Below are 26308 nucleotides of genomic sequence, written 5' to 3'. Positions count from 1 at the left end.
AACTTATAAAACATATAAATATATATAAAGTACCATTTATTTTCAACTGACATAGTTAGACAATAATAAAAAAAGTAAAGCAAGGGCAGTGTACAAATTGGTCAAAACAAAGTTCCATCGAATGATAATCTGATCAATATGCTTCATGGATTTTTGTGAATAAAAGATATATTGTCAAACAAAAAATTATAAAAGAAAATAACAATATAAAACATATTCTGATTTATTTCAACGATGAAGATGCGTCATCTCACTTAATTCACATTATATTTTAAGTGAATCATAATACTGCTAGAGAAAAACAAAAATGCATAAAAATTAATATTCCAAATGACATAGCGACAGTTAGCAGAAGAGGCACAATCAACTTTATTTGTCAACCACAATCAATATTTGTCTGCCTAGTAATCAGAATTTAGGTGAATAATATCCAAGTTCTGCTGTTGTATTACTTTTTTGAGATGGAGAGGCAAATGAAGTTTAGATACTCATATCCTGGATTCCTAGATAAACTTAAAATTAGAATTTGGCTTGAAATTGCATCAAACCAATTCATTTTAGAGTTAAAATTGCAAAATATGATGCATGGAATGTTATCGAATCTTATTGAATACACAGAACTGGATTCCAGACGATAATGCTGGATTCTGAATTACATTTAGATTGTCTTTTTTATCTGTATAACAAGTAGATAGACAAATGTTCTTTGAAATGCAAAAAAAGAGTTTGGAAAGTGATCTATTAACAGCACATAGTTCACATCGACTTGATACATATGATTTTGTTACAGACAAATTCCATATTTTTTATGATTAATAGCCGTTACAAGAAACGGGTAGTCTGTAACAGCATGCACAGCAGTGGAATATGGTAATGGAACATTTAGTGTACAGCAGGGTTGAGAGTTCCATCAGACCCATACACCTTCAGAATTGCCAGCTTGTGGTGAGGGTGGAGCAGCTGAAAATGGTGAACGAGACCCACCTACATTGAGAGAAGGACTTGATTCATACATTCTTCTCATGGATTGAGCTGAAAAGTAATATACATTTCATTCATATATGTAATAAAGTGAAAAAGCCCAATATGGTATGTATTGAAAAAGAAAAAATTCAATTCATGATCTATTTGCGTCTTACCTCTAGTGTCGGATTCTTCGGTCTCAGGTGGCAAGACTGTTACTTTGGATCCTGTTTTCCTGATGAACTGTTGTAAGTTGACTTGACGTAACTCTCGATTCAATAAATCGAGAGATGAATATTTATGATCGATATCTGTACAAAGAATACAATTATATTAAAACTCGGTTACATGGAAGCTCACTTTCATGTCAACAATCACTATAATGCAATTTTAATTTAATTAGTTTAAATTCATAAGCACTACTCAGCAATATTTCTCTGTTTAATCATGACTAATGACAGATTTTGACATTCTTCTAACTACCTATTCAAAATATTTGCCACAAATAAACTTGCTATTTGATAGGAAGTTGTGTATAGCATCTCCTATAAATTTTCACTAGTTCCAAATGGAAATTTACATAGTCAATTACAGGACAAGATCCCATCGCTATATAAAAAATAAGCCTTAGTTTATCTAGCATGAGTAGCATGAAACACTGCTTCATATGAAATCTGAAAATGATATCAATTCGCTTTTATTATTAAGTAATAAAACTCAAGTACAGAAATTTTTTTCAATCCGAAAACTACCCAAGCTTGAGGATGCATGTTCCAGTTTACCTTGTTCTCTGTTGACAATTTGGCTCTGAATTCTTTCAATTTCATCTTTCATCGAGTTAAGATTCCAATTAATATGATCAATATCCTTTTTACTTTTCATTGCAATGTTTTTATTATTTTCGGCCACTCTTTGTTGTTTTGCTCTCTGTAGATGACTTTCTTCAGCAATTGCCTGCATAGAGAAAACATGCAAATGGTGATAAGCACATCGCTACCGTACACCCTTCAGTTGCAATGGAAAATAAGAAGAGCAAAACACTCTTTTTCCACCTGGTTATAATGAAATAAACCCTTGGCATGGATTACTTGACACGAATCAACCTATTATTGTCAGTGGAAAATATTTATAATACGTAAAATTATCGAAGAAAAACATGCATCACTGATGCATTCAACCTAAAAACTAACCACTTTATAGACACCTGGTTCAGAAATATCATTTCTAAGTTTTTTAAAGCTAGCAAAATGATATGAAAATAATAATATATAAATGATGGTATGCATTGTAATTCTAGAATTTTATATACGAACTTAAATCGATATTATTTCTTATCGATCTCTTGTATTCAAATTATCAGATACTATTTATTGTAAGAGATTAACTGTTCATGAGATAAAAACTAATAAAGCTGTGTTTGAACCGTAATTAAAAAAGAACAGGTTACCTTAGTTAGATCCTCTTTCTTTCTTGAGCAAGCAGAAATATCAGCTGACGATCGATCTATTTTAGCTTGTAGATTACTCATTTGTCTTTTTGTCATGGATTCTAAAAAAAAATCCAATAAACTGAATGAGACCAACAATCGCAAAAATGCTATTGATAACATAGTAAACTGATTTACGCGTTTGGAAATCATTTTTTATGAACCACAATTAAAAGCAATTGCAATAATCCATACCTTTTGCGTCTTCTGCTGAAAGCTCTTCAGGGACATTGTATTCACTTTCATATTCAATCTCTAGCGATCTATTTTTCTCTTCTAGCTGTGTAATTTGAGCCTGTAAATGTAATTCATTATACCATCAACTAGGCAAAAGTAATTAATAACATGTGATTAGGAACACTGGCATCGAAACAGCATGCCAGACCTACTGACGGTTAAAAATAGCCTCATGGTCTTACATATTACAAACAAATAGATTTTCCTTTTTAAATTAATCACACACACTCTACATACAAATTCTAACTGAGAGCTACTGGATGCACAGCCCAGATAGTTCTTTATAAAACTGAATAATTCGATTTGTGGTAGTGATTGTTAGCTGGTTCGGTGACCACATTAATATGACAATATTACAAAATTTATGCCCTATAGGCAGAGCAGTGGTTTTCAACCAGAATTGCGTGGCACCCTGGAGAAATTTTTAACAATAGGGATCAACACCCGATATAGATGATCAAAAAGTAACCGAAATGTATTATGATTCAGGCATAATAACAAGAACCAATGCCGAGTTCCATATAAAAAAATAGTACAAACCTCTATTTCCCTATCCCTCTGTTGCATTGCGTCAATAATAATTTGAATTTGTTTATCCAATGCTGATATCGTGTCTTTTTGCTCTTCAACATGCTTCTGCTGTTCAGAAACTAACTTTGAAAAATCTTCTTTCGCTCTTGCCTGCTCTGATAATTTACTAGACTGCATTGGAACGGGCGAGGTCGGATGATAACTATGTCTCGAATTGTTTTGATAAGCATCTCGATGGATTTGTGGATTGGGTGTCATGGCGCGTTGCTTTTGAGTTGGTGGCATCAACGCAGATCGTCTATTCGTTTCTTTATTCAATTGCTTTTTGCTATCATCTACAGAAGAACTATTTGCTTCACTCCATGATTTCTTTTTCGACCGAGGTAGCGAATTACCATATCTATATGAAGAGTTTGAGAGTTTGTTTTCATTGGGCAACGAGAATGGTGTTGGAGTCATTGAACTGGAACTCAAATTATTTGAATGATTTTCTGAACTACTTGGAGAGCTAGGCGATGCTTGTGGCTTGTCAAAACTGTTGCTTTGGTTCCGATTGCGCAATACTTTATTCGTTGGAGGCATAAGTGGAACTTTTCCACCACTTTTGATATTAACATTTTTTATCTGGTTATCTGCATTTTTTCTTATAGGAGATTTTGCGAACACATCACTCTTGGTTTCTGAAGGAAAAAGAGCTTCAGTTGCAGAACTGACATTGTTTCTTCCTCCTTGCGTGTGAGGAGGCATCAGAGGAGTTTTTGCGGAAACTTTTCTGTCATCTTCTTTGGTCTTTTTATCATATTTGTGTTTACTTTTCGATTTACCGTCTCTATCTCGGCTCTTATCTCGTCTCCCAGAGTCTTTGTTCAGTGCATTAGAACTGAATTTTTCAGCGGCTTTTCTGACATTTGCCGGGACAGAACCAGACGTTGATCGATCATAACGAGAAGGTCTTGCATCCTCTGTTGAAATCTGAGTTCTATTGTTGTTACCATTGCTGTTCTGGCTTCGTTTGTCTATAAGCGAAGGATATAATGGAAATTGCAATGAAACATATCGATAGAGATGAATACTTAAGAAAAGTATCAGAATAAAACTAAGCACTATTTTATGCTATGGCTAACTTCATATATCTTTATAGACAGCATGTACCTAAATATCCTAGTATGCATAACTAGTATGAATTTGTTTAAAAAAATAATATTTTTCAGATGATTACAGTTGCAGAGATAGGAGAATCAAATCCTCAGTTTTCTCACTTTATGGGAAGAAATGAATTAATCTTGTTGGAACTAACCAAATACATTAAAATTAATAATAGCCTCTGCTTGTACCTCTGCTATCATCACCATAATTTTGTGAAGTTCCACCAGTTATTGTAAGTGATTTCCGTTTGGGTTCTTTTCTTTTGAGGCCTTGTAACATCTCACTCTTCTCTCTATTTTTAGCAAGTGGTGGTAGACTTTGTCTAAAAAAGAAGAATATTTGTAATAGGCTATATGCAATAGATCCGTGTTTTTCAACCTATGGGTCGCGGCCCAAAACAAACTTTTTTCAACAAGCTTAAAAGTTATTGGTTTCATTTGTTAGGAAATTGTATTGTTTATTTTATATTTGGTATTGTAGTGTAGCTCAGTAGTAACTGTATATGCGAGAAGTATCACGGTATAAAATCTTGGCAGCATATAATTCATTTAAATAAACCACCGCGGCACCACCCTGATTTCAAAAACTTCCTAACAGCAAACAAGCGCAGCTTTTTCGCCAGTGCAACTTTGAATCAATTTCTGTTGAAATAAATGCTACATAAATAAGAAATGACTGTTTTGTATTAGTCATTTATTCAATTTTATAATTTTGTGGCCATGAAAGCACTACATGCTATTTATTATGTGCACATATCCTTGGGTCGCAAATTTTACAAAATTATTTTTTTTTTAAATTTGGGTCGCTTGAAAATGAGCTTGGGAACCACTGCAAATCTGCAATAGATCACAATAAAGGACAAGTACATCCTAATAGACCGATAATGAAGAATTGTTTACAAAACTTTTAGAGGGCTAAAACTGTAAAAGAGATATTATTAATCATTTTGAGCCATATCAGTATTAGGATCCGATCAACCATTATCAATGTAGACATTTTTCACATTGAAAAATAATAGAGGAATCGAAATTGTTCCAAAGCGCTATTAAATTATGCATTATATGTGTCTACCATGACAACTTATTAATGCTGGGAGCTGGCACACAACATAATATTAAGAACACAATTCAAAAAATGCTGACTGTATTGTAATACAATACAAATATATTGATGTTTTTTCTGTCCATTGGAATATTGACCATTCCTTCATATCAGTTTTATACAATTCAATGGTAGGTAGAAATAGCCAATTCATGCTTCACCAGTCAACTAAGCTATGCAAAGCTGATGGATGTTATATAATTGACTTCCATGTCAAATACTTCATCATACCTGTAATGATTGCGTTCTGGTGCTTTTATATTTTCCACATCACTGCTTGTTGTACTTGCTCCTGTACGCTTGAGTAAGAATTGGACATCGCTTGCGTATTCTCCCCACTTCTCTAAAACCTGTCGAAAGATATCATTAGTATTAGGCTTATTAAAATGAGTTTTACACCAACCCTCAAATTTACAAAAATATACAGTGAAAATAACGATAAAAACAAACCTTAATTGGATGCTCGCTTGGAGGCAAAAGCTTTTCCATATCTTTCCATTTTTCAACCAAAGTATATCTTCCGGTGCGACCTGAAATACGAAGATTTTACCGTCAATTTTTTAGAAGTTGTGCTGCTTGAAAACCATTCATTTAATAGCTACATAGCCCATTTTAGATTGTGAAAAAGTTTGCCATTGAAGATACTAAATATATACATGATGCAATGACAAGAAAACATGCAAAATTACATATTGAAATCGCTGTTAACGACATGGCATATTAGGAAACTTGCGCATGTTGGTACGACACGATAACACAACATATAATTAATATATTAAAGTGAGCCTACCTGTCGCCTGTGCCAATGCAATAACAACCTCTTGAACTGTTGTCTGCTCAGTAATCCCACAAACAACACGCTGTATTCCTTCAACCCATACTTTTAATTCCATTTTGTTACACCAATAGTCAGATGTTGGCAGGCGAAAAAAGCTTGATTATGTTAAATGTGATCAGGGAAAATTCCAACTTACATAGCCATGATCAGTGACCACATAAGTTATCAACTGTTTCCTTATATGTAAAATCTGTGAAAGAAACTTTGTTACATTAATTGATATTGGAGTCAGAAAATTGAAAAGTAACATCTAATGTAAATTTTTCCATTTTTTTACCCTTTATTTATTTGTGATGTGGTATTTGTAATATTCACATCATATTTATTATTTAATGATAGGTTATAGAACATTTCACTGAGTTTAATAGAAATACAACTTTGATTTAGACACCTAGACAACATTCCTGTTTAGGTAAAAGAATGTGAAAGTCGATATCTGGTTGTGGTTAAAAGGAGAATGTATTTCTACCTTGAAATAATGAAGCAGAATACAAAATTACGGGTTCAGTTTCGAACCAATTAACTTGTGTCTCCCATGAGTGAAAATTATTTTCCAATTAAATAATGGCAATTTTAATTCCAATGTCTAGTGCCTAAGGCAAACCAAATTGCAAATACCATAATGTTAAAATACAATATATTTTTCATAACAACCAACAATACAGTTCGCTACAAAGTATCCAACTAGTATATTGGCATCACTGAATAAAGGTGATTGGCTTCAGATGCCAAGGAATAATAGTATGGGCATGTGTTTAACACTAACAGAGTTACGAGGAGTTTTCCAGATAAATGTACTGTACTATTTATCTGTGGAATGTAAACAATAACATAACCCTAGTTTAGTATTTCGACCTGGCAGTATAATTTCATAATTTGTTAATTTTTTAAACAAATTAAACAGCAATGAGAAAAATATTGATTCATTAACAGAAGTAATTTCTATATTTGGTTTGACAAAAGGAACATGCAACGTTATTTCAAAGTAAAACTATGTAACTATTTTGGTCTCCCGCTGGGCATACTGAGGATACTATTACAGTGAAATTACTAAAATTAAATCCACTGGACGCAGTTCTGAAATCACGAAATATAATCCCAGAGTAAACTTCAACCACAGTGCGTGACTCCCAGCATGACTCTAATGGCACTCAAAACCTCGAAACAATAATAAGTTAGAAATTTCGGAATAAATGTAGAAAACAATAAAGGCATCTACGCTCCCATTGCGATAGGTTTAAAATTGGTCACGCAAATTCCATTATAATATGAGACCATCACGCTTGAATAACTACCACAATAACTTAGCATAAACGTGAAAAATAAACTTTGGCTCCCGACGAAGCGCCGCCTTTGATCTCTTACTATAAGACGCGTCAGAATGTTAAAATATCTGGCGTTGATAAAGTAAAATTGATTTTAATATCATAAAAAGCAAAACAAACTCCTTTCGTTTTCGGAATTGAACATTCAACAAATTTTTTATGAATACAACATAATAGGCACTTTGATCATATTTGAACACAGGTGAACAACAACTCGTCATCATTGTATACCGGTATATATATTCTAATCTAAGCCTACGACGAACTTTCACCAAAGATCGATATTCGATACATTATGACGCACAATCAACATTTCCCACGACATTGTCATCTACTACCTACTCTCGGTAAAGAACCACTTGTGCCACATATTAATCCATGCGAAAAAAATCGACTCGACATCAGCCATACAAACTAATAGTAATGCGATAACTTCTTTTGTTTGCGTATTATCACAACAGAGAACGTACAAATGGAGTCTCAATGTACGATTAGCACCATATAGTATATGAACATTTCTCATCACAAAGATTTGAATTCTGCGGTTATTTGTCAAGTAAACTTAAGATTATATTAGTTCTGTGCTGAATGTAAGTCAAAGATGAATTGAGCATCCATGTCGCGTCCCATCCATATTCGACGATAAAACCCAACGCATAGGTGGTCAATAATCAACATCGTTAAAAAACGTCATTGAGTACACATTAACGACTTGAGCGAATATTTCTGCAATGGCGTGGCGACTTCACTTTGGTATAACAGTGACGCATTAAGTAATCTAGAGGTCAAAACCACCGACAAGCGTGAATGAGTCTACAACTTCAACTAATTGAGATCGGCGCACGTACGTCACGCACGGCATTCGAAAACAATTTACTAATCCAAATCAAAAATTTCCAGGGCTAGTGGTAATGTAATGAGACTTACGAATAAATTGCGAATTGAAAATGACTCATAGTTGGTAGATAACATTTGTTGTTTGTATATTAACCGCCAGTATATCATATTAACCCCATCGACCGATACTTGCTATCTACGGGGTAAAAGTAGAGTCTTTTTTTGAGTAAACGAAAATACATAAGATAAAGAGCAAGGATTCCAGCAATTAAAGTTGCAACCCGAGACAGAAATATAAATATACTATAGTAACTATACCGTCAGCAATATTACTAATACAACCACAAGTCTACAATCGAAATTTTGATTCGAAACACGATTTATACTAATATCTAATGTATTGGGTGAATTTTCATAATCTAATCATAACTTCGTTTACTGATACACGGAAAAATTCTTAAAAAATAATTTATTTTCCAATAAATTGCCCCGAGCTATTCAAAATTAACGCTCAGCGTTTTAAAACGTCAGAACAATTTGAAACGCCAAAGCCATTCAATAAACAATATCAATCACTAGCGATTTAAATACAAGTATAAACAAACAATGCCTCCAATATAAAGTTGCTATTTAATCATCTGAATTGAGAGATGAACTGAACTGAAGCTGAGAGCTCGAAGCTGCCTTAATGCGGGAAATCCGATCACTTGAAAATAAAACAGGAATGGCTACAAATCACTATCATTGAAACGATTAAAAAAATGTATAGACGTTAAATATTAATTAAGTATGACCCCATTTTACGGAGCGAGTGCTACTGCTTTGTATTATTTTGTACTATACATTGTACAGAAGGCGACGCCCTGCACAAAGATAACACAGGCCGCGCTTTGCAATGAAGCGGGTTTATTACGTCGTAAAATGAAATTCGCTTTTATAACATGTACGAACGTTAAATATTAATTAAGTTTGACCCGATTATGCGCGATTGGTCTACTGATTTGTACTATTTTGCAGTTCATATTACAAAAGTTGATCGATTTCGTGAAACCGTTGTAAAATTTGAAATGATCAATTCCTTCCGCTGTTGTTACTCACACTACAAATCTAAACGATGTATCGCTTATAAATATTCCTAAAATGTTATTACAAATACAAAATATTACAAATGTAAATTTTTGTCCATTGGATACAATCCGTTACCTTTCTACTACAAGGTGGAACAAATTGGATATATTTTTCTATAATTGATAAAATTCGCAGTCGATATTTACAATTCAAACTAATTTTAAAGCGAGGTTGACAGTCCTGAATGGCAACGATTTTATATGACTACATTCTACGTACTATTGTAACTAGCGACACATGCAAGAGCATTCATTATTCAAGTTTATGGAACCTTTATTTTATACCGACACAAGGGAACATATCAGTAATTTTATGATGTCATATTACACAATCTGGTAATTAGAAATTGATGATGTGTGACTGTGTGAATAACACAATCTAACGCGATCGTCGCGGGCATTTAACAACACCGTCGTAGGCGACTTCGAGCCACACCTATTTCGTCTTTGTCCATCGGAAACATGGTTAGCACAGACAATAGCCCAAATAGTTATTGTACCAAAGCAAGTTGTAATCCCTGTTGTCGTGCTCAGTAAAAGCCGATTCTAGATTTTTGAGCACATTCAATAACATAACGGGGATCCAAAGCATTTTAAAAATACTTCTGAAAACAAAGACTACAGTAATCCACCGCATTCAAAAGTGCGTTCATTTTTTATGTGTATTAAAAAGCGATTTCAAAATATTTCCCGGAGCAAGCTTCCACCAAACATTAATTAAGATAGCGAGCACCACCGATGCGCAAATGACCGAAAAATACAGCAGCAGTAACTACATTCGAAATCGAGACCAAACTACTTAACGTCGCCTGTCCATTCTTCATTTTGAAGATTACAATCACCGGCATTTCTAAATGAACCATTCTCCCGAAAATATGTACCTTGGGTCGTATACCATTTCATAAGATTGTGTAAAGAATCTGAAACTGTTTGAATCTGAAACTGTTTCTATTTCCCTGTGACAAACAAGCGCATTAATGAATTTGAGCTGTTATACTTGGTCACTATCAATGCTCGCCTCCTTGCAATGACAAAATAACTATTCAATCTACATGTCTCACGCCTAAAGGCAATTCAACTGACTCGTTAGAGTTGGAGAACTTCCCTTCACCCGATAGCAAAGTATAAAATCTGACGCCTGTACTGTTCAATCGCGTCGATTACTTCTGGAAAGTATCAAATGAAGTAATCAGCACGGGGGCTTACTACTATTCAATAAGCAAAAACCGCCGTTGATATTGTGAATCCGATTACAAATACAGTCAGTATATAATTCAGACATGGAGATTAATTAGTCTTTCGCTGGCATTTGAAACAGATGTACGGACGGAAGTATTGATAATTTCTAATACATATAATTTCCTATTTAATCAGTACTATTGAAAGGTGCTTTATTGCGCGGATAAAGCGAATGATTTTACTACATGATCGTTTTGTCATAACGTTTAATAAGAATCAAAGCTTTTGATGTTATCGTAAGAAGCTGGTGATTGAAGTTCTGTACCAGTCATATTTCCTGTGGTATACTTTTTGTATTTCAATAGCTTGAAACATCAGAAGGATAGAAAGGTTATCGACGTAACTACACCTATGACTCCAACTCAACGTCCCCTAAATTCCTGCAAGATTAATGCATTCAAACACAAATACTTTCTGTTGCTATGCGACGGTATGCAACTAACCATCGGGGCGATTGATCGGATACGCTTTAAAATGCAAGGATCTGTTTTTATGCGGTGATGCGTTACGGTACGGGCGACGAATTACTGTAGTTCTTCCACAGACAAATCTAATGAATATTTCACTACATTTCAATTTCGACGCTATCATCTGAATGAAAAACACATGGAAGTAGGAAATTGCTCCTGTAGTGTATTATGCGACGCAAATTAGTTCGATGTTTTACAGCGGTAGATAGATGGCCCATGCCAAAACATTAAGGATGGTACTTTAGATTCTATAATTTAATTTACCTTAATACGGAATATGTAACATTGCTTCTAGAACACTGTATTTCTACATCCTAGTAGGCCTATATCATTACAAACTTCAAAATACCTACTTGACTTCGATATTCCATTTTCCACGCAATTCCTCTACTGAAAAATTCTCAGTTGCCTAAAAAAACTATGCTGTTTCTAAAAATTCACAGTGAAGAATCAAGAACGAAATAAATAAAATTTGCCGCAGGCAATACTGTTAAAATATACTTTGAATTGCCGTTCTTCGCACACTGTGTGAATAACTCAGCGATCAAATTAAAGTTACTTGCCAATTAATTGGGCAAATTGCGGGTTGCGGATCGAAACAAATTACCGATAATGATCGAAACATACCAGACTGGAAATCACAACACCTTGTGCTACATTATCTATATTCGACCTAGGTAAAAAATCGAAACGCATCGATTATGAATATTAATAAACATAACAGAATATATGTGATCGATTATGAAAAGAAAAGCAGACGTCACTCGCAGGTGGGAACGAAAAATAAATGCTTGCAGATTGAATGGTATTAGGTGAAGTGAAATTTAACTTTAGTTTGGACGTTAGCTGATGTCAAATATCCCGAAATATTATAAAAATAAACTACAAAAACAAGTACTAAAATTTAAATGGACTCCAAAGGAAATCATCTACATAGTATTATTTCCGTTTGTAGCATTGTTTATTGGACACGGAAACGGCGATAAAGGACGAAATACGTTGAAAGAAATGAGAGAAGCACTGTCTGAAAAGTGTAATTCTATCTCTAAATTCCGCCGCAGACATTTACCTAAGAAAACAGACGGTTTATATATGTTCCCAAACAAAACACCTGAACATTATTGAAAAGTGCTTGTTCATCTGTTAATAATGAAATGTGTCTTGTTTTGTGTCTAGCTGCACTGGCATTTATTCCCAGATGTATTTTAAATAATGATGCCATAGCTAATGTTACTGGAATAAACAAATGATCCAATCAGTCTGAAAATGAATTCTTTAGCAATGTTCTGTCTTAAGATTATGTAAAACCTTGTAACCCAAGACTAGATATAGAAGAGTAAATTACATTAAACTAACAGTATTTATAAGAGCAATTGTTTCTTAACTCTTCTGTTAAATCCTCATTAAGTTAGCTTTACAATACTCAATGCACAAAATAAAAACTAAACTGTGCTAAACTTTGACACATTTAACAATAACCAATCACTTATGTTTCAATTAGGAGAGAAAAAACTACAGACCAGACAAATACTCATGGGACCGAAAAACATAATGTCATTGAATCCCTGAGCAAACAGATCAATAAATTTGCATAACACATAATTGAGATCATTATACGAACTAATTAAGGATAGGGGGAGAAAGACAACATTATTAATGTCAGTACATGTGAAGATCAAACCAGTTTTTACACCACAATGCTAATGCGACCAACATACAATAATATTCATATTAGTAATCACATATCATATTCAGACATTAAACAAAGATCACAGCAGTTCAAAGCTTTCAATGATAATAAATCAATGCATTTTTACAACCAAATCATTGATAATGACAGGATAGGTCAATTTTAAAATTAAAATTGACAAATGGGAGATATTAACCATGTTATCAACAAATACAGTAATATAGTTGTATGAAATAGAGTAATTAAAAAAGTAAAGTTTAAATGGAAATGATAACAAATAAAACATCATCATTTGCTTTAGATATTTTTTCTGCAGGATGTAGTTTCTGGGTTCATCCTACCATAAGAATGTTTACTTGCGTTTTCTGTTTTGTTTTAATCATGGTTTGACATTCTTGAGAAACAAATAGTCAATACTGAAATGGGAGAAATAAATTCCTCAAAGTCTTCCATATGTTATACAGAGGCATAGAGCATTGAAAAGTTTACCCACCACAATAGAAGGACTCTGTGATAAACTAAGCAACAGAAAGATGGGAACATATGGAGTACAAAATGGCATAATCAAAACATTTTGATAAGAATTTTGGGTCAAGAATATCCCAGCGATAATAAATGAGATGTTAACATGCGACATATTGACGGAAAAGTACTATATAAATGTATATATGGACAATCTTGTGGCATAGATTATGAAATATGCAGATATATGGATATAATCCAAGTGACATACCAGATACATGTTAATCACAATCAGTCTTTAACCTTGTCAGGTCCTTAAACTTTACTCAAGACAACACTAATTAATTAATTTCAATGCAGCTTCATACTTTTCCATTCAGAAAAAGACACAGGTACCTTGTTCTCCATAGTTTCATAGGGCACAGTTCTCCGATTCCACTATCTTCTGACATTTGGTTTGATGAAAAAAAAAAAATTTTCTCTTTGAAACGAGGGCGTCTGGCACAACAGCAAATGCACCATGCTTATCTCAATAATAGTCCTAATTGATTGCTACCTTCATGTCACGAAAATTGCATTTTTTTTTGTTAAAAACTCTGAAATATTTTTCCTTTGGTACATCGTATTTTTTTTTCGAGAATCCAATGGTGACGTGACGTTTTTAGATTTCGCTTCTTTTTAGTTTATTACATTTAGTATATATAGTTTAGAATTTAGTTTACTTTTATTTATTACAATATTCAGCGCCAGATTGCCTTGCCTATATGGAGGACCAGACTGTAGGCTATCTTAAAGTAAGGGTTAGCAATCACTTTATTAATTTATGTCTTTCAATGTGGGGGCTATTCTTGGAATCGAAGAACAGTGCCATATGCCAGTGCCATTGCATTACCTAAAAAGTTTATTTCAGGTCACTGGCAGTTTATAAATATAAGTTTATTTTGATTACCCCGAAAAAAAAACATACAAAAAACTTTCTTGAGCATGATTTGCTTAATCATAATGAGAATCTACCAATCGAAATAACAAGATAAATACCGATAACACTGTGCTCGGTGAATTGTAACCTTTGCAGTTAGTTGTACCTTTTACTTTTAGCAATTGGTTTGTTTTATTTATCATAAAAAATTATAAATACATCATAGACTTGTGTACATCTATTTTTTAGAATGGTGAACAGGGGGCCACGAGTACCGGTACTAACTACTAAGTGTACCATAAAAGGTTGGGAACCAATGTTATAGATTTTACGCTAAACCTTATGGTAACAAACAGCAGAATACAGGAATAAATAATGATTTGATTAAAAGTAACATTTTACTGTTTTAAATATACGGTAGCTATGCAGTCTTATGAATCAGTACTGCATTAGGATGGAAATTCATGCAACAGCATGTCAGCATGTTGATACCGTACCGTAACTGTTGTCAGGCGCCGTATATTCAGTATATTTTAACTTCCAAAGGAATTGGAAACATTCTGATGTCGTGTGGCTGGTTCAGACATTTAACAAAAAACAGTCTGATACGATACCGGTACAGGTAGGTACGGGTAGCGTAGGTTGACAAAGAAGTTAGTTCATTGAATATATATACGATGCAACAACGTTACATATACTAACATAGTACGGTACCGGCGTGCTTTTAGGCTGGATTCAAAATGACTATAATTATAGTTTATAGTCACTTTGGCTGGAGAAAGACGCCCAAGTCGTCCACTAGCGTACCGGTACCCAACGGCCGGCAAACAACTCGCCTAATGTTAAACAAATTCATGGACGCCATCTTGTGCCATATTTGGAAAACGCGAAACAATGGAGTCTCATGGGAAATTTTTGGGTGCTCCCGAAGTATGCGAACCGAGATGGCGGACATCGGAACGTATCACGGGTAACAGGTTAAGGTTAGGCGATAATTTCTTTCCAATTTTCCTTATTTTAGTCCTATTATCAGTTCGAAGACCAGCCAAGAGCCTCCCGTAGTATTTATACCTAAAATTATGACCTAACCCTAACCTATACACATATTACATTCCGATGTCCGCCATCTTGGTTCGCATACTTCGGGAGCCCCAATTTTTGAGGTGTTGTTGTACCGAATCCAATAAGTCATCTGATATGGCTAGAATAAAGCCGAAGGGTGAATTTTAAGCTATATGCTACTTAAATATATAACGCAATTAAGAATAAAAAACTATCTAACGCGTTAAAGTTAGCCACAAACACAACGTAGAACCATTTTTGGTCATATTTTTGTAAACTTTTATAGTGATACGCCGATTTGACGGTGTATAATGCCATCGCAACAATCCTACAATGTCATTTGGTCTTCTAGCGCAGCGTGGAGCTGAGCAGACGGGCATTATGGAGCTTGACAGACGAGAAAATGTTGAGCCGAAAATAGAAACGGCCATTGCGACGCATTTGAGTTCCGAATTAATTTCGACGAGTAAATACAACTGTCCATCTGTGACATCACAAGGAACGCCATTGTCGAATGGTCAATTATGACGATAAGAATGGCCAACTTACTTCGGAAGCAACTCAAAACCGACATACTTGTCTTCAAAGACAATTTAATGCACTCTAAATGCAATTTGGCAAACATGAAAGAATATCACCATATTCGTCTAAGCTTCTACTTCAAAACGCGACCTTCAAAATCTTTCTATCTGATATATTAATGAAAATATTGGGTATGTTTCAATAATTGTGTGAGAACTTCTCATAAGGCGCTGTGTTAAATGGCCGAGAACAATAGGCACAAGAAGGCGTTAATTGTCTGAGCGTTGCCTCGCTTGTATTATATATACGCTTTGCCGGTACCTATGGACCTTTCCCCGACCTTTGACCCCCGAAAAATTCCTTCCATACTTTACCATTGCAAAATTTTCGGGGCTATTTTGAGAGTGCTTTTGCGAGTTGGCGCCTGTAAAATGGGTAAGTGTTTAAAACCATCATTATGATTCATCGCATACAACAATCTGTTTTTTAAAAGTACCGGTAAAGAATTTTTGCTTAGTCTATCCAATGACATTAAACAACATGATAGGCAACTCTGACGTCACTCCATAAGACTACAGGTGAAAGATTGTATTTCATGATACGCTCCAATGCACATATTTCTCGTCGCCTTTCGCGTCCGTTTTCCGCTTGCTTTTGCTACTCGGCGTCTTTTTTCCGTGTAGTACCTGCCTTTTTGCGCCTGTAACGAAAGAAAATAATCTTTATATCTAAGAAGTTTTGCTCACTTGGAAAGCTGGAATGGCAGACAAGTTGTAAAGAGCAATTCTGGACATCATAGACGATTTTTTATCAGAGAAGATTAGAAACGCGATAGCGGAAAGATTTGAGTGGAACATTTTGCAGAAATTGACAAAATTCAAAGTTAGTAATTTTGATGTTTGCGCTTAAACATTGAAATTTCATTCAAAGAGGGTGTCATACAAAACAGCAAAAATGTTTTTACTTCTCTTAACGGTTCTGTGATACAATTCCATAACACAAAGTTTGCCCCTATCGAACTTGCTTTTGTAGGTGAATTTATTAGACATATTACATATTCAGTTAATCGTAGGTAACATTGCTGGTACATAATGCATCGTAGATAGGTTTGTTTAAATTTAGGAATTTAGCTCATAGCCCACAATTAATATTATCTTCTATGCAGAAGGTTGCAGGGCTGAATTCAACTTGCAGCATTACCGATCACCTGACGATGCTCATTTAGTTTGGCTCGAGCAAGTCTTCTTGAAATGCTTGTGTGGATGGAAACTACCTATATGTTTTGTCTTCCTCCGATTTTAGACAAATTTATTCTGAGGGATTTCGCATATAATTCTCATTGATTGTTGGCTGTTTATAATTCCTATTAATTGTGAATTCTGATTATAACAAAGAGTTAAAAATTGTTTTTACCTAATTTACTGGCACCTTTTTCTTGTCCATACAAGCAGAGGTAATAAACAAGACAATACATTTATGTCATCTTGAAGCAAAATATGCACACTAATTAATAGTTTGACACATTGAGATAATACATCATGACAGAAAATACAAGTTAAAGATATGTATGACCATCACATGGTAATTAGAATTGAAAAATTAAGAGGGGCTGTGGAGTATGAAAAGTTCAAGACAAAGAAAAGAACAAATGTTCATAGCTCATAAACTCTCAATTTTGCCTCCATTACTTTGTGAAGCCCAATGTATTTCGAGTGGCTGAATTGGTTTACCTTTATGATAGCAACGATTTTGTATTTAATATAGCGAGATTTTTTTCAATTTTATTGAAGTGATAATATTTCGCAAAGCAATGCTTGGATCTTTTAGAACAGATCAGTCGTGTCAAACTCACGGGTTTTCGAGAGCCGCATTGCATTTTGAAAATTGTAAAAAGGGCCGCCAACAGTTTTTGATAATGTATACTTGAAAGATATTTTTAAGATAGTTTTAGTTTGTGACATATATTGTGATGCAACTAAACAGTTGGATTAAGTTTTATTATTTTCTTCAATTTCAACTGCAATTACATATTAATAATTGCATTCCACTATTATTGCAACATTTGCAAGTTACTGTATTCATTATAAAAAATCATAAACTTCTATGTACAACCATCAAAATCATTTTTGAACAAGCTTTGGATAAGGAAAGAATAATACATACACTAAAAATGATTTAATCTAAATATACGAACCTAATATTAACTAAAATACTACAGTATAAACTTAATGTTTTTTAATTACATTTGTCCTGACGTTTGGCATCATTTTTTGTGTCACCAGCATACTCAGGCCAGACTGAAATGATTTTATAGTACCAACTCTAACTAACGAGGTCACATGATCAAGGGTTAATCTGGATCTTTGCGAATATTTAATTAATTCCAGTAATGCAAAAATGTTACTTTTATCATTTCATATATAGATCAGTAAAAAAACAAATGACAGATTTTTTCAAAAAGACATTTTGCACCACATTGCGTGGCATAGGATTGCTTGAATTATTATTGATATTGATTTTTAGTAACTAAGTCGTTGTATAAATATATTAATATACAAACACATGGAAATTTTTTGTTCAAAGTTGGTCTTCGAATTTGTCAAATTGACTGCTGAGCTTATTGTGTTTTTTCATTGTATTGATGGAAATATGACAAATTAAACAATGTGCTTCAGAATTTTGTGAAATGCAGAAATATTGCAACTCCCATTTTCTTCGAAAATGCCACCTTCTTCATGTACTTTGCGTTTAATTTAATCACTCAAGTGTTTTATTCAAGTACTCTACTCTAATTATATTTCTTGGAATCACACTGTCACTGATATGTCGCCAGACTTCTGATATCTCCCCTTCTGCTATAATTGTCCTGTTACTAAATAATAGGAAATTGAGATTAGACGAATAGTTGAAAGTTTTGCTTTATGTCGGCTTAATTTCTTGATTGATATACTTACTATTTTTGCTATTGCCTCTTGTGCTGCAGGGGTCTGACAATGCTTAGACAGGTTTGTCCACAACTTTCACATCTGAAGAAAGAGAGGAGATTTATTAATTTTCGCGTTAATAAAGCAGTCTATATGATTTAGAATGGAAAAGCTAATAAATCCAATATCTCATGTTTTATGAAAAAATGTTTCACTGAATTTGGTATATAAACCAACTAATAAAAGGGTTTAGTCAAAAAATTACAAGCATTCGTGGCTCCAAATACTTGAGAGATCAGACTATACAATATAGACCGGTATGAGTGAAATGTTAGGTGAACTTGTTAACACTTTGATGCAATACGCAAATAAAAGTGAATGCGCAATAGTATGTTACAATGAGCAGCAATCAGCAATGACTATATATCCTCACTGATTAAAAAAATCTAAATGGAGGTGCATGAACTATTTGAAACCATAAGGGGTAAGTAAATATGCAATTTCGGCAAATGGGCAACTACGTACCGTACTGAATTAATAACTTCGTAGTATTTGACAAAGGCTGTCTTTCCCACATGTACTTAACAGGGCGATGCCCGGGTGTGATATACAACAATAGTATTTACCTTACCCTTTTACCTCAACTTTCCAAAATATCATTAAAATCGAAAGCAGGCACGAACACCATTCATGCTATGCCTTGAAAGCAGCACACATTCGCTCGTTTACGTCTCGTCAAGTATGTGCATTGGAGCGTGCTATCGGATACGATCTTCGGCCAAAAATGCCGTAGTTGCGCATCATGTTGTTTAATGTCATTGGTCTATCAGAGCTATTTCTACACTAATTTTTTTATTACTGCGATTAAAAAACTCCTAGGAAGACAGAGTCATCATTGAATAATCTGATTTATATTTAAGTTTCCGAAACACAGAAGAAAACTAACGAATAGAGTTCAAAAACGCGAAAATGAGGTAATGTTTACGACCACGCTTGAAAATCTGTCTGGGTGAGAAAAGTGTCTGAGCGGATGCGAAAATAACGTCACCACATAAAACTTCAAACTGAAAGACGAATCTCGTAGGGCCCACAAAACTGTTTGAAATAAATAAAAGTAATAGCCTTCTAGCGGCAGCAACAATCTTTAATCACTGAAAATTTCAAAGCAAATGATTCTGTATTTAAAGAGAAAAGCTATTCAAAAAAGTTTGACGTAAGTGGCGATAATAGGATAGTCGTAGTTCCTAACACCGCCATACCCAGATTTCCGCTATATTCGTGAGGTGCCGCTATAGCAAATTCATTTCGCGACTCGTTGCTGTTGGCATTTTTTTCTCCGATCGGTAGCTCATGTTCCGAGACAATATAGTGAAATTGTTTCCTGTCCTAAAGTATTATAGACTTCGGATGGATTGCAACAAAAAGTGGCGATTTTCGATTAACAGATATCCAGATATTACAAACCTGGTTACAAAGCGACTCACTTTGCTCTGTTAACTACTCTTAACTACTCTGTTAACTACTCTGTTTGTGAAAGTCATTGATGCTTCCAAGTTGATTGGTCTAATATAGAGAAAAATGAGTCGTTTTGTAACTGGGGTTGTAATATTTGGATAACCGGTTAACCGAAAGAGATTTTGCTATCTAATATCCGGATATTAATGTGACCGGATAATAAAATGGCATAAATAATGCATATGCTGATTAGTGATTTTGATAATTTTTGTTGAGTGGCTGCTGATGGATGTTTCCTCGAGCATCGACTTCCTTGTTTACTTCGTGACATTGTCCAATCAGCAAGATGCAAAAAGTGACGTAACAATGTTCCTTTTCGTATCCGCTCAGACACTTTTCTCACTCAGACACATTTTCAGGCGTGGTCGTAAACATTTCCTCGTTTTCGTGTTTTTAAATTCGTGTTTTTGAATTTGTTTGCTTCCATTTGTGTTTCGGGAATTAAAAAATAAATCAAATAATTCAATGAACACTTTGTCTTCTTAGGAGTTTCAGTTTAATCGCAGTAATCAAAAATTAGTGTAGAAATAGCTGTGATAGACTAGGCTAAAAGTCTTTAACGGTACTTTTTAAAAACAGATTGTTGAATACTATGAATCAGAATCATGATTCGAAACAACCTCATTTTACAGGCGCCAACTCGCGAAACTACTCCTAAAATAAGCACCGAAAATTTCGCAATGGTAAAGTGTAGGAGCAATGTTCCGTGGGTCAAAGGTCGGGGAAATGTCCATCATCCAGAGCATATAATAACAACTTTAGGTTAAGTTTAAAAAGAAACTGTTTCTTCCCTGTATTTGCTGCTTAAACTTAGCAATGAGGTGTCGCTGTCTGGATGACTCACCGAGTCAATTGCTAGATTCAATGTATTATGTTTTTTTTTAAATGTTACGAGTGTTTATTGTTTTGCATTGTTTCTCGCACGATGAAAGTAAATATATGAATCTGAATCTATATTCACACTTCTTTGCCTATATTTTAGCAATTCGTGAAAAACCGGAGTGAACATCACAAAATACGCATTTGGATTTTTTTTGGCCTGGCGCGACTGGGTGATAATGCTTCTTATCTGGTGCATTGTGCTTTCACGGAAATATCATTAATATTGTCGTAAGTGCGATCCATGAATTCCTGATTTTGTTCGTTTTTGGTCGGGTGTGAAGTGAGTTTTTGCTTGAATATATTGCTTTTTATGATAGACCAGTTTAAATTTCGAGAACTTATTTCTCAATACTCAAGCGTAAAAATAGGCTGAGCCTCTGAATACTTGTAATCTGTGTTCTATTCTAAATTTTTCGGTACACCAACACATGTTATATGCATATTTTTAACTTTGGATTGGTTCCTTTTCCCCGAGTTACCGTCAAATTGTACATTTTTAGTATAGATATGCCAACCGAAATAAATATATTCTATCTAAGTCTGTATTTATTTAAGTGACTAAATTTAAAAGCCATAAAATGGAATTCAAGCACTTCAAATCAATCTTGTGTGGAACTACTTTCTCCGATCAAAAAAAGGCGGAAGCGCAAAATGCGAAAAGTGTGAACACACGAAACAGTATTCCATCCCACTCTTCTGAAACCCTATTCTGCAGCTTACACAGTTTGTCTGTTTTCATCGCTAGAGAGTAGATGTCGATTTCTTTCTATTCTTCTGCTCGTTTATTTGCCATACCCTCCTTCTTAGATATCTGGAACATTGCTATCGACTTTCAGTGAACTCTGTCTCCGCTGAACACTAGCATTTTCTGGATACTTCTCACCAAAAAATGCCGAAAATGCATGGTTTTATTTATGTTCATGATTTCATTTATATATATGCCCGTACAGTGTTTGTGTATGTATTTACGATAAAACTATTTTGTGACTTTTGATCAGTTCACCCTAGAAATCAATTCTCTAACACATAGCAGTAACTATCCGGTTAGCCGGATACTCAAAATACGAAATGTATGGATATATATATCCGTTATCCGTTATTTTTAAAGTCTTCTCCTTTCAACGGCCACGAACGAATGAAGACGGCAACGTCCATAACCTTAATCAAATTTAAAATATTTTTGTGCCCATGTCCTTGAGCATAGCTCTCTTGTTTGTTTTCGGTTGAGAAAACCTGACCGTTGTCCTGCATCACAAACCGCTACTGAAATATTTGGTGATAGATCACTCGAAAACATATCATTCTCTCGGTACTTGAAAGAACATGTACAAGGCTTCAAAAACCCAGTGTCTCACAGCATGCCATGACATCCGGTTTGAAAATCAAGAAAGATGACACTCGTCGATTACATATTCACAACAGCATTAGCAAGAAGGCTTCTATTGATCACAATTCGATTTGAATGCAAACATTCGCCAATCATAAATGCTCATGGCTCCCATAAAATCGCTCCGTGGCGCCTAATGAGGGGGCCAATCCCGCTATATTCATTTCACCTTCTTTTAAATTAAAAGGCGGCGTATTATATTAATTTCAATTTCTGCTTCACAAAATGTTATTGAAAATATTTTACTATTACATTGATTATAAATAGTGGAGTTGTCATTGAAAATCGGGTAATTTCATTCGAATTAGGCGTTTTGTCATAATCATGTATGTGAGCATAGCTCTTTTATTTTGAAGCGTATACGACCTCCCTGCGCAAATCCGGGTAATACCGGGCGATTATATATATATGAACTGAACTCGATAACGGGACTAAAGAAAGCATAGAAATTCTGAGATATTTATATGTTGCATTTTAAATAGCATCTTCTAGCAACTATCGAACGCGATTGACAATGAAGTAAGCTGAAGGGGTAAATAAATCATTAATGGAAATCATTCAAGAATGGAAAAAGTGTCCGTTGAAATCCTACTCCCAATATACTCGGACGCATTAAACTTCCTGACGATTATGTGGTATATGATGATAAATGACTCCATATTACGCACAACAGGCGATAAAATGTTTGATAAAGACATAAATTGATTTCATTAAATTCCGTATTTTATTAAAATTGATCCAGGAACGTGATTGGAAACACGAGATGAGGGATATCCCAAGGTAAGTTCAATGCAATTTTGAAGCACGTTTTATTCGACGATGTGTTATGTGAGCGCTTGGTGCCGCCCAAGATCCGGGATAAGTGGACGACTTGAGTGGCTAAAAACTATTAAATATGATCATCGGCGTCGGGCAGGTATCTTTCCGGAGTTGCTTTCATTGCGACTACTGTGGAACTATAGGTGATACTGACTTTTGTCGTAAGAGATGTCATTATTGTACCGATGAGAAAAAAGAAATGATCTGAAAGGTTGCGTGCAAGTTGGGTATGATATTCTCAGTTTCAAATATCTCGTTAAGTATCACAGTAAGTTCAGCAAATTTGGCCAAATACGTGCAAAATAGGAAATTTTAATATATATTGTTTCACTAGCTGATTATAATTATATATAGCAGCATATATAGCATATATTATGGTATCGAAAAACACCGAGTGGTATCCCGTTAATAAATATGTGATAAAACTGTTACTGGAAGTTACCATGTTACTAGATGCATAATCCATATGTTTGTACTATGTATCGGTGCGCATTTGAGTGTTATGCTTGGCGCGTTCTGTCGTTTGCTCTTGCTTACGTTTCGTGACATATATTGCGTTTTCTTTTAAACGCTTTGTCTGTTTGGCGTTACCCAAAATCACTGCCGTAAAAATCTCATATCGCCATGGTTCAGGCTTATTAATTTCCATGATAAGTATTACTATTTGTCGGTAACACAATTCACAAGAAGTGTGAAGGAAAGCCTGCTTCGTTTTGATGAGAGTAGCTAGAAAAGGGCGCGAAGTAGGTTGCATATACAATACAAATCCTCGGCATTTTGGACGATATAAATCGTTGTTCGCTTAACTCACATTTATAAATGATTGACCCGAGAATAGTATTACACTGCGGTATCGAGCGGGCAGGGGCGAATATGAGGATTCGCGGTACTCCCGAATCATGTGAACCAAGATGGCGGATACCGGAACGTAGTATGTGTTCCAGGTTAGTGTTAGGATATATTTGTATTCCAATTTTTCTTATTTTAGCTCTATTACGAGTTCGGGGACTAGCCAAGTGACTCCCGTAGTATTTGTGCCTGAAATTATGGCCTAACCTAATCTGGTACACCTACTACGTTCCGGTGTCCACCATCTTGGTTCACATACCGTACTTCGGGAGTACCTGATCCGCGATTAGAAACGGATATTGTGAAGTCACGCTTTTCGGTTATAACGGAATGAGATTTTCAAAAATTTATTCCTGATGTCACAATTGGGAAAGTCGGTATGTTGTCATGATGCATTTTCGAACTTAACATGTCGCCACAGTGGGGTTGGTTCTTTGTGTAAAATAGTTTATTATGATGTCACGATTTTTCAATTTTTAAATACCCCCATCCCCGAGGGAATATTGCGTACGCACTGTACTTTTACTACTGTCTCAAGGAGCTACACTAAAATTGTAACAACAGGGGGCTTCTAGCGGTAAAGTTGCCGTTGAAAAGTGAATTTTCAAAACTAATCACGCCATATCCTCATTAACTTTAAATGGTTTTATAATTCGAATTGTGTTCGTTATGCGTGTTGTACAAGTTGTCGACGTTATGTGCATGCCGAAGGCGCGTATTATTCAGTCAATGCAGAGATAATTGTTTTATAAAGGGTCAAAACAATACATTATTTTCAAATTAATATATTTGATATAAACGTAGATATATGTTTGAAAATATTTAATTATCACAAAATTCTAAACAATCTAAAGCATTACATTACATTGCTATGCTGGCTTGAAATTACTGCAATAGTGTTATTAGATTGAGCTCATTCAATAAAACATTTTATTTATAAATGAGAAATAGAGAAGACAAAATTCTTGACCATCTCATATCAAGCGAATTCGAAGAAAATTACTTTCACGGTGTTTGCGGAAGCATTAAACAAATATTTTAAAGTAATAACCAATGATTCGTTACGCCGTATTAATATATCATGTATCAAATTCGATACGCTCGGTCTCGATCATCTTGAATGACGTCTTATCTATATCATTTCCAGTTGCCGCATGCGAATACTTCATCTGCTTTCGATCTCGAATGTGTTCCCGCTTTCTAATATTTTCATCAATTACTAAATAGTCATTCATTCCATTTTTGTCTATATAAAAAAATTTTGGACCTCCTGAAGTATGCGCACCAAGATGGCGCACAACCTGAACTCAGGTTGTGTACCAGTTTAGGGTTCAGGTTATGCGACATCTTGGTGCGCATACTTCAGGAGTACCAATACTTTATTTACTATGTTCTGGGCCCAGGTAAATTTGATGGGTGGACTGATTTATAATTCCTAAAAGTGGCATCATACTAACGGAACCCTCAAAATGTCTCACGTGACTGATTAACTTAACTAGGGTAATAACTTTTCATTAACGCATATTTTGGTTTCGATGGATTATGTGGTATCTCATTTTTCTTCATTTCGTCTACGTTAGTATTTTGTTTGTTTTGTGGTGTTATACGATCTTGTTTTGCCGATAAAATTACTGTGATATGAACTTCCGTTGTTGATCGTTATTTGGAAGTTTTTTTCCGAAAATGATTCATTTTAAATGCATATCGATTTTCCTAGCATCGCAGCAAAACTTAATCGAATGGCCCTCCTGGACAAACGAAATGCGATGATAACTTTTTTTTTTCCATATTTCTCAGCATCATGCGAGTTCATTTTTATGAACGTTTGTGTCGATGGAATGGCGCTTTTTTGTTTACTTCGTTTTTTATATAAGAGTGTTTTACTGTTTTCAATGTGTTATTATAGGATTGAACAAACAAGAACGCTTCCGATAACAGCCCACTATTAATTATTCGACTTCCGAATGTTTCTAGATC

The 26308-nt window shown here is 34.7% G+C and overlaps 1 protein-coding gene and 2 long non-coding RNA genes across 3 annotated transcripts; 1 reads left to right on the top strand and 2 right to left on the bottom strand.

Annotated features, from left to right (window-relative positions):
- Positions 1 to 19: 19 nt before the first annotated feature.
- On the bottom strand, positions 20 to 6492 carry LOC120342192 (uncharacterized). The gene is made up of 10 exons (XM_039410912.2): positions 6255 to 6492; positions 5915 to 5994; positions 5696 to 5814; positions 4552 to 4685; positions 3227 to 4233; positions 2645 to 2744; positions 2411 to 2511; positions 1746 to 1917; positions 1140 to 1274; positions 20 to 1032 (listed from the first exon to the last, which is right to left on the bottom strand). The coding sequence occupies exons 1-10, from the start codon at positions 6355 to 6357 to the stop codon at positions 911 to 913; spliced, it is 2073 nt and encodes a 690-aa protein (XP_039266846.2). The 5' UTR covers positions 6358 to 6492; the 3' UTR covers positions 20 to 910.
- Positions 6493 to 16483: 9991 nt separating this feature from the next.
- LOC144421056 (uncharacterized) lies at positions 16484 to 17372 on the top strand. The gene is made up of 2 exons (XR_013474921.1): positions 16484 to 16837; positions 17121 to 17372. It is a non-coding gene; the product is annotated as an uncharacterized LOC144421056 (long non-coding RNA).
- Positions 17373 to 17660: 288 nt separating this feature from the next.
- On the bottom strand, positions 17661 to 19676 carry LOC144421057 (uncharacterized). The gene is made up of 3 exons (XR_013474922.1): positions 19506 to 19676; positions 18910 to 18981; positions 17661 to 18827 (listed from the first exon to the last, which is right to left on the bottom strand). It is a non-coding gene; the product is annotated as an uncharacterized LOC144421057 (long non-coding RNA).
- Between the last annotated feature and the right edge of the window lie 6632 nt (positions 19677 to 26308).

The sequence above is a fragment of the Styela clava genome, chromosome 3 (genome assembly GCF_964204865.1).
Source record: "Styela clava chromosome 3, kaStyClav1.hap1.2, whole genome shotgun sequence".
Lineage (NCBI taxonomy): Eukaryota > Metazoa > Chordata > Ascidiacea > Stolidobranchia > Styelidae > Styela > Styela clava.
Note: the sequence above shows the minus strand (reverse complement) of the source record. Positions and strands in the feature narration are given on the sequence as shown.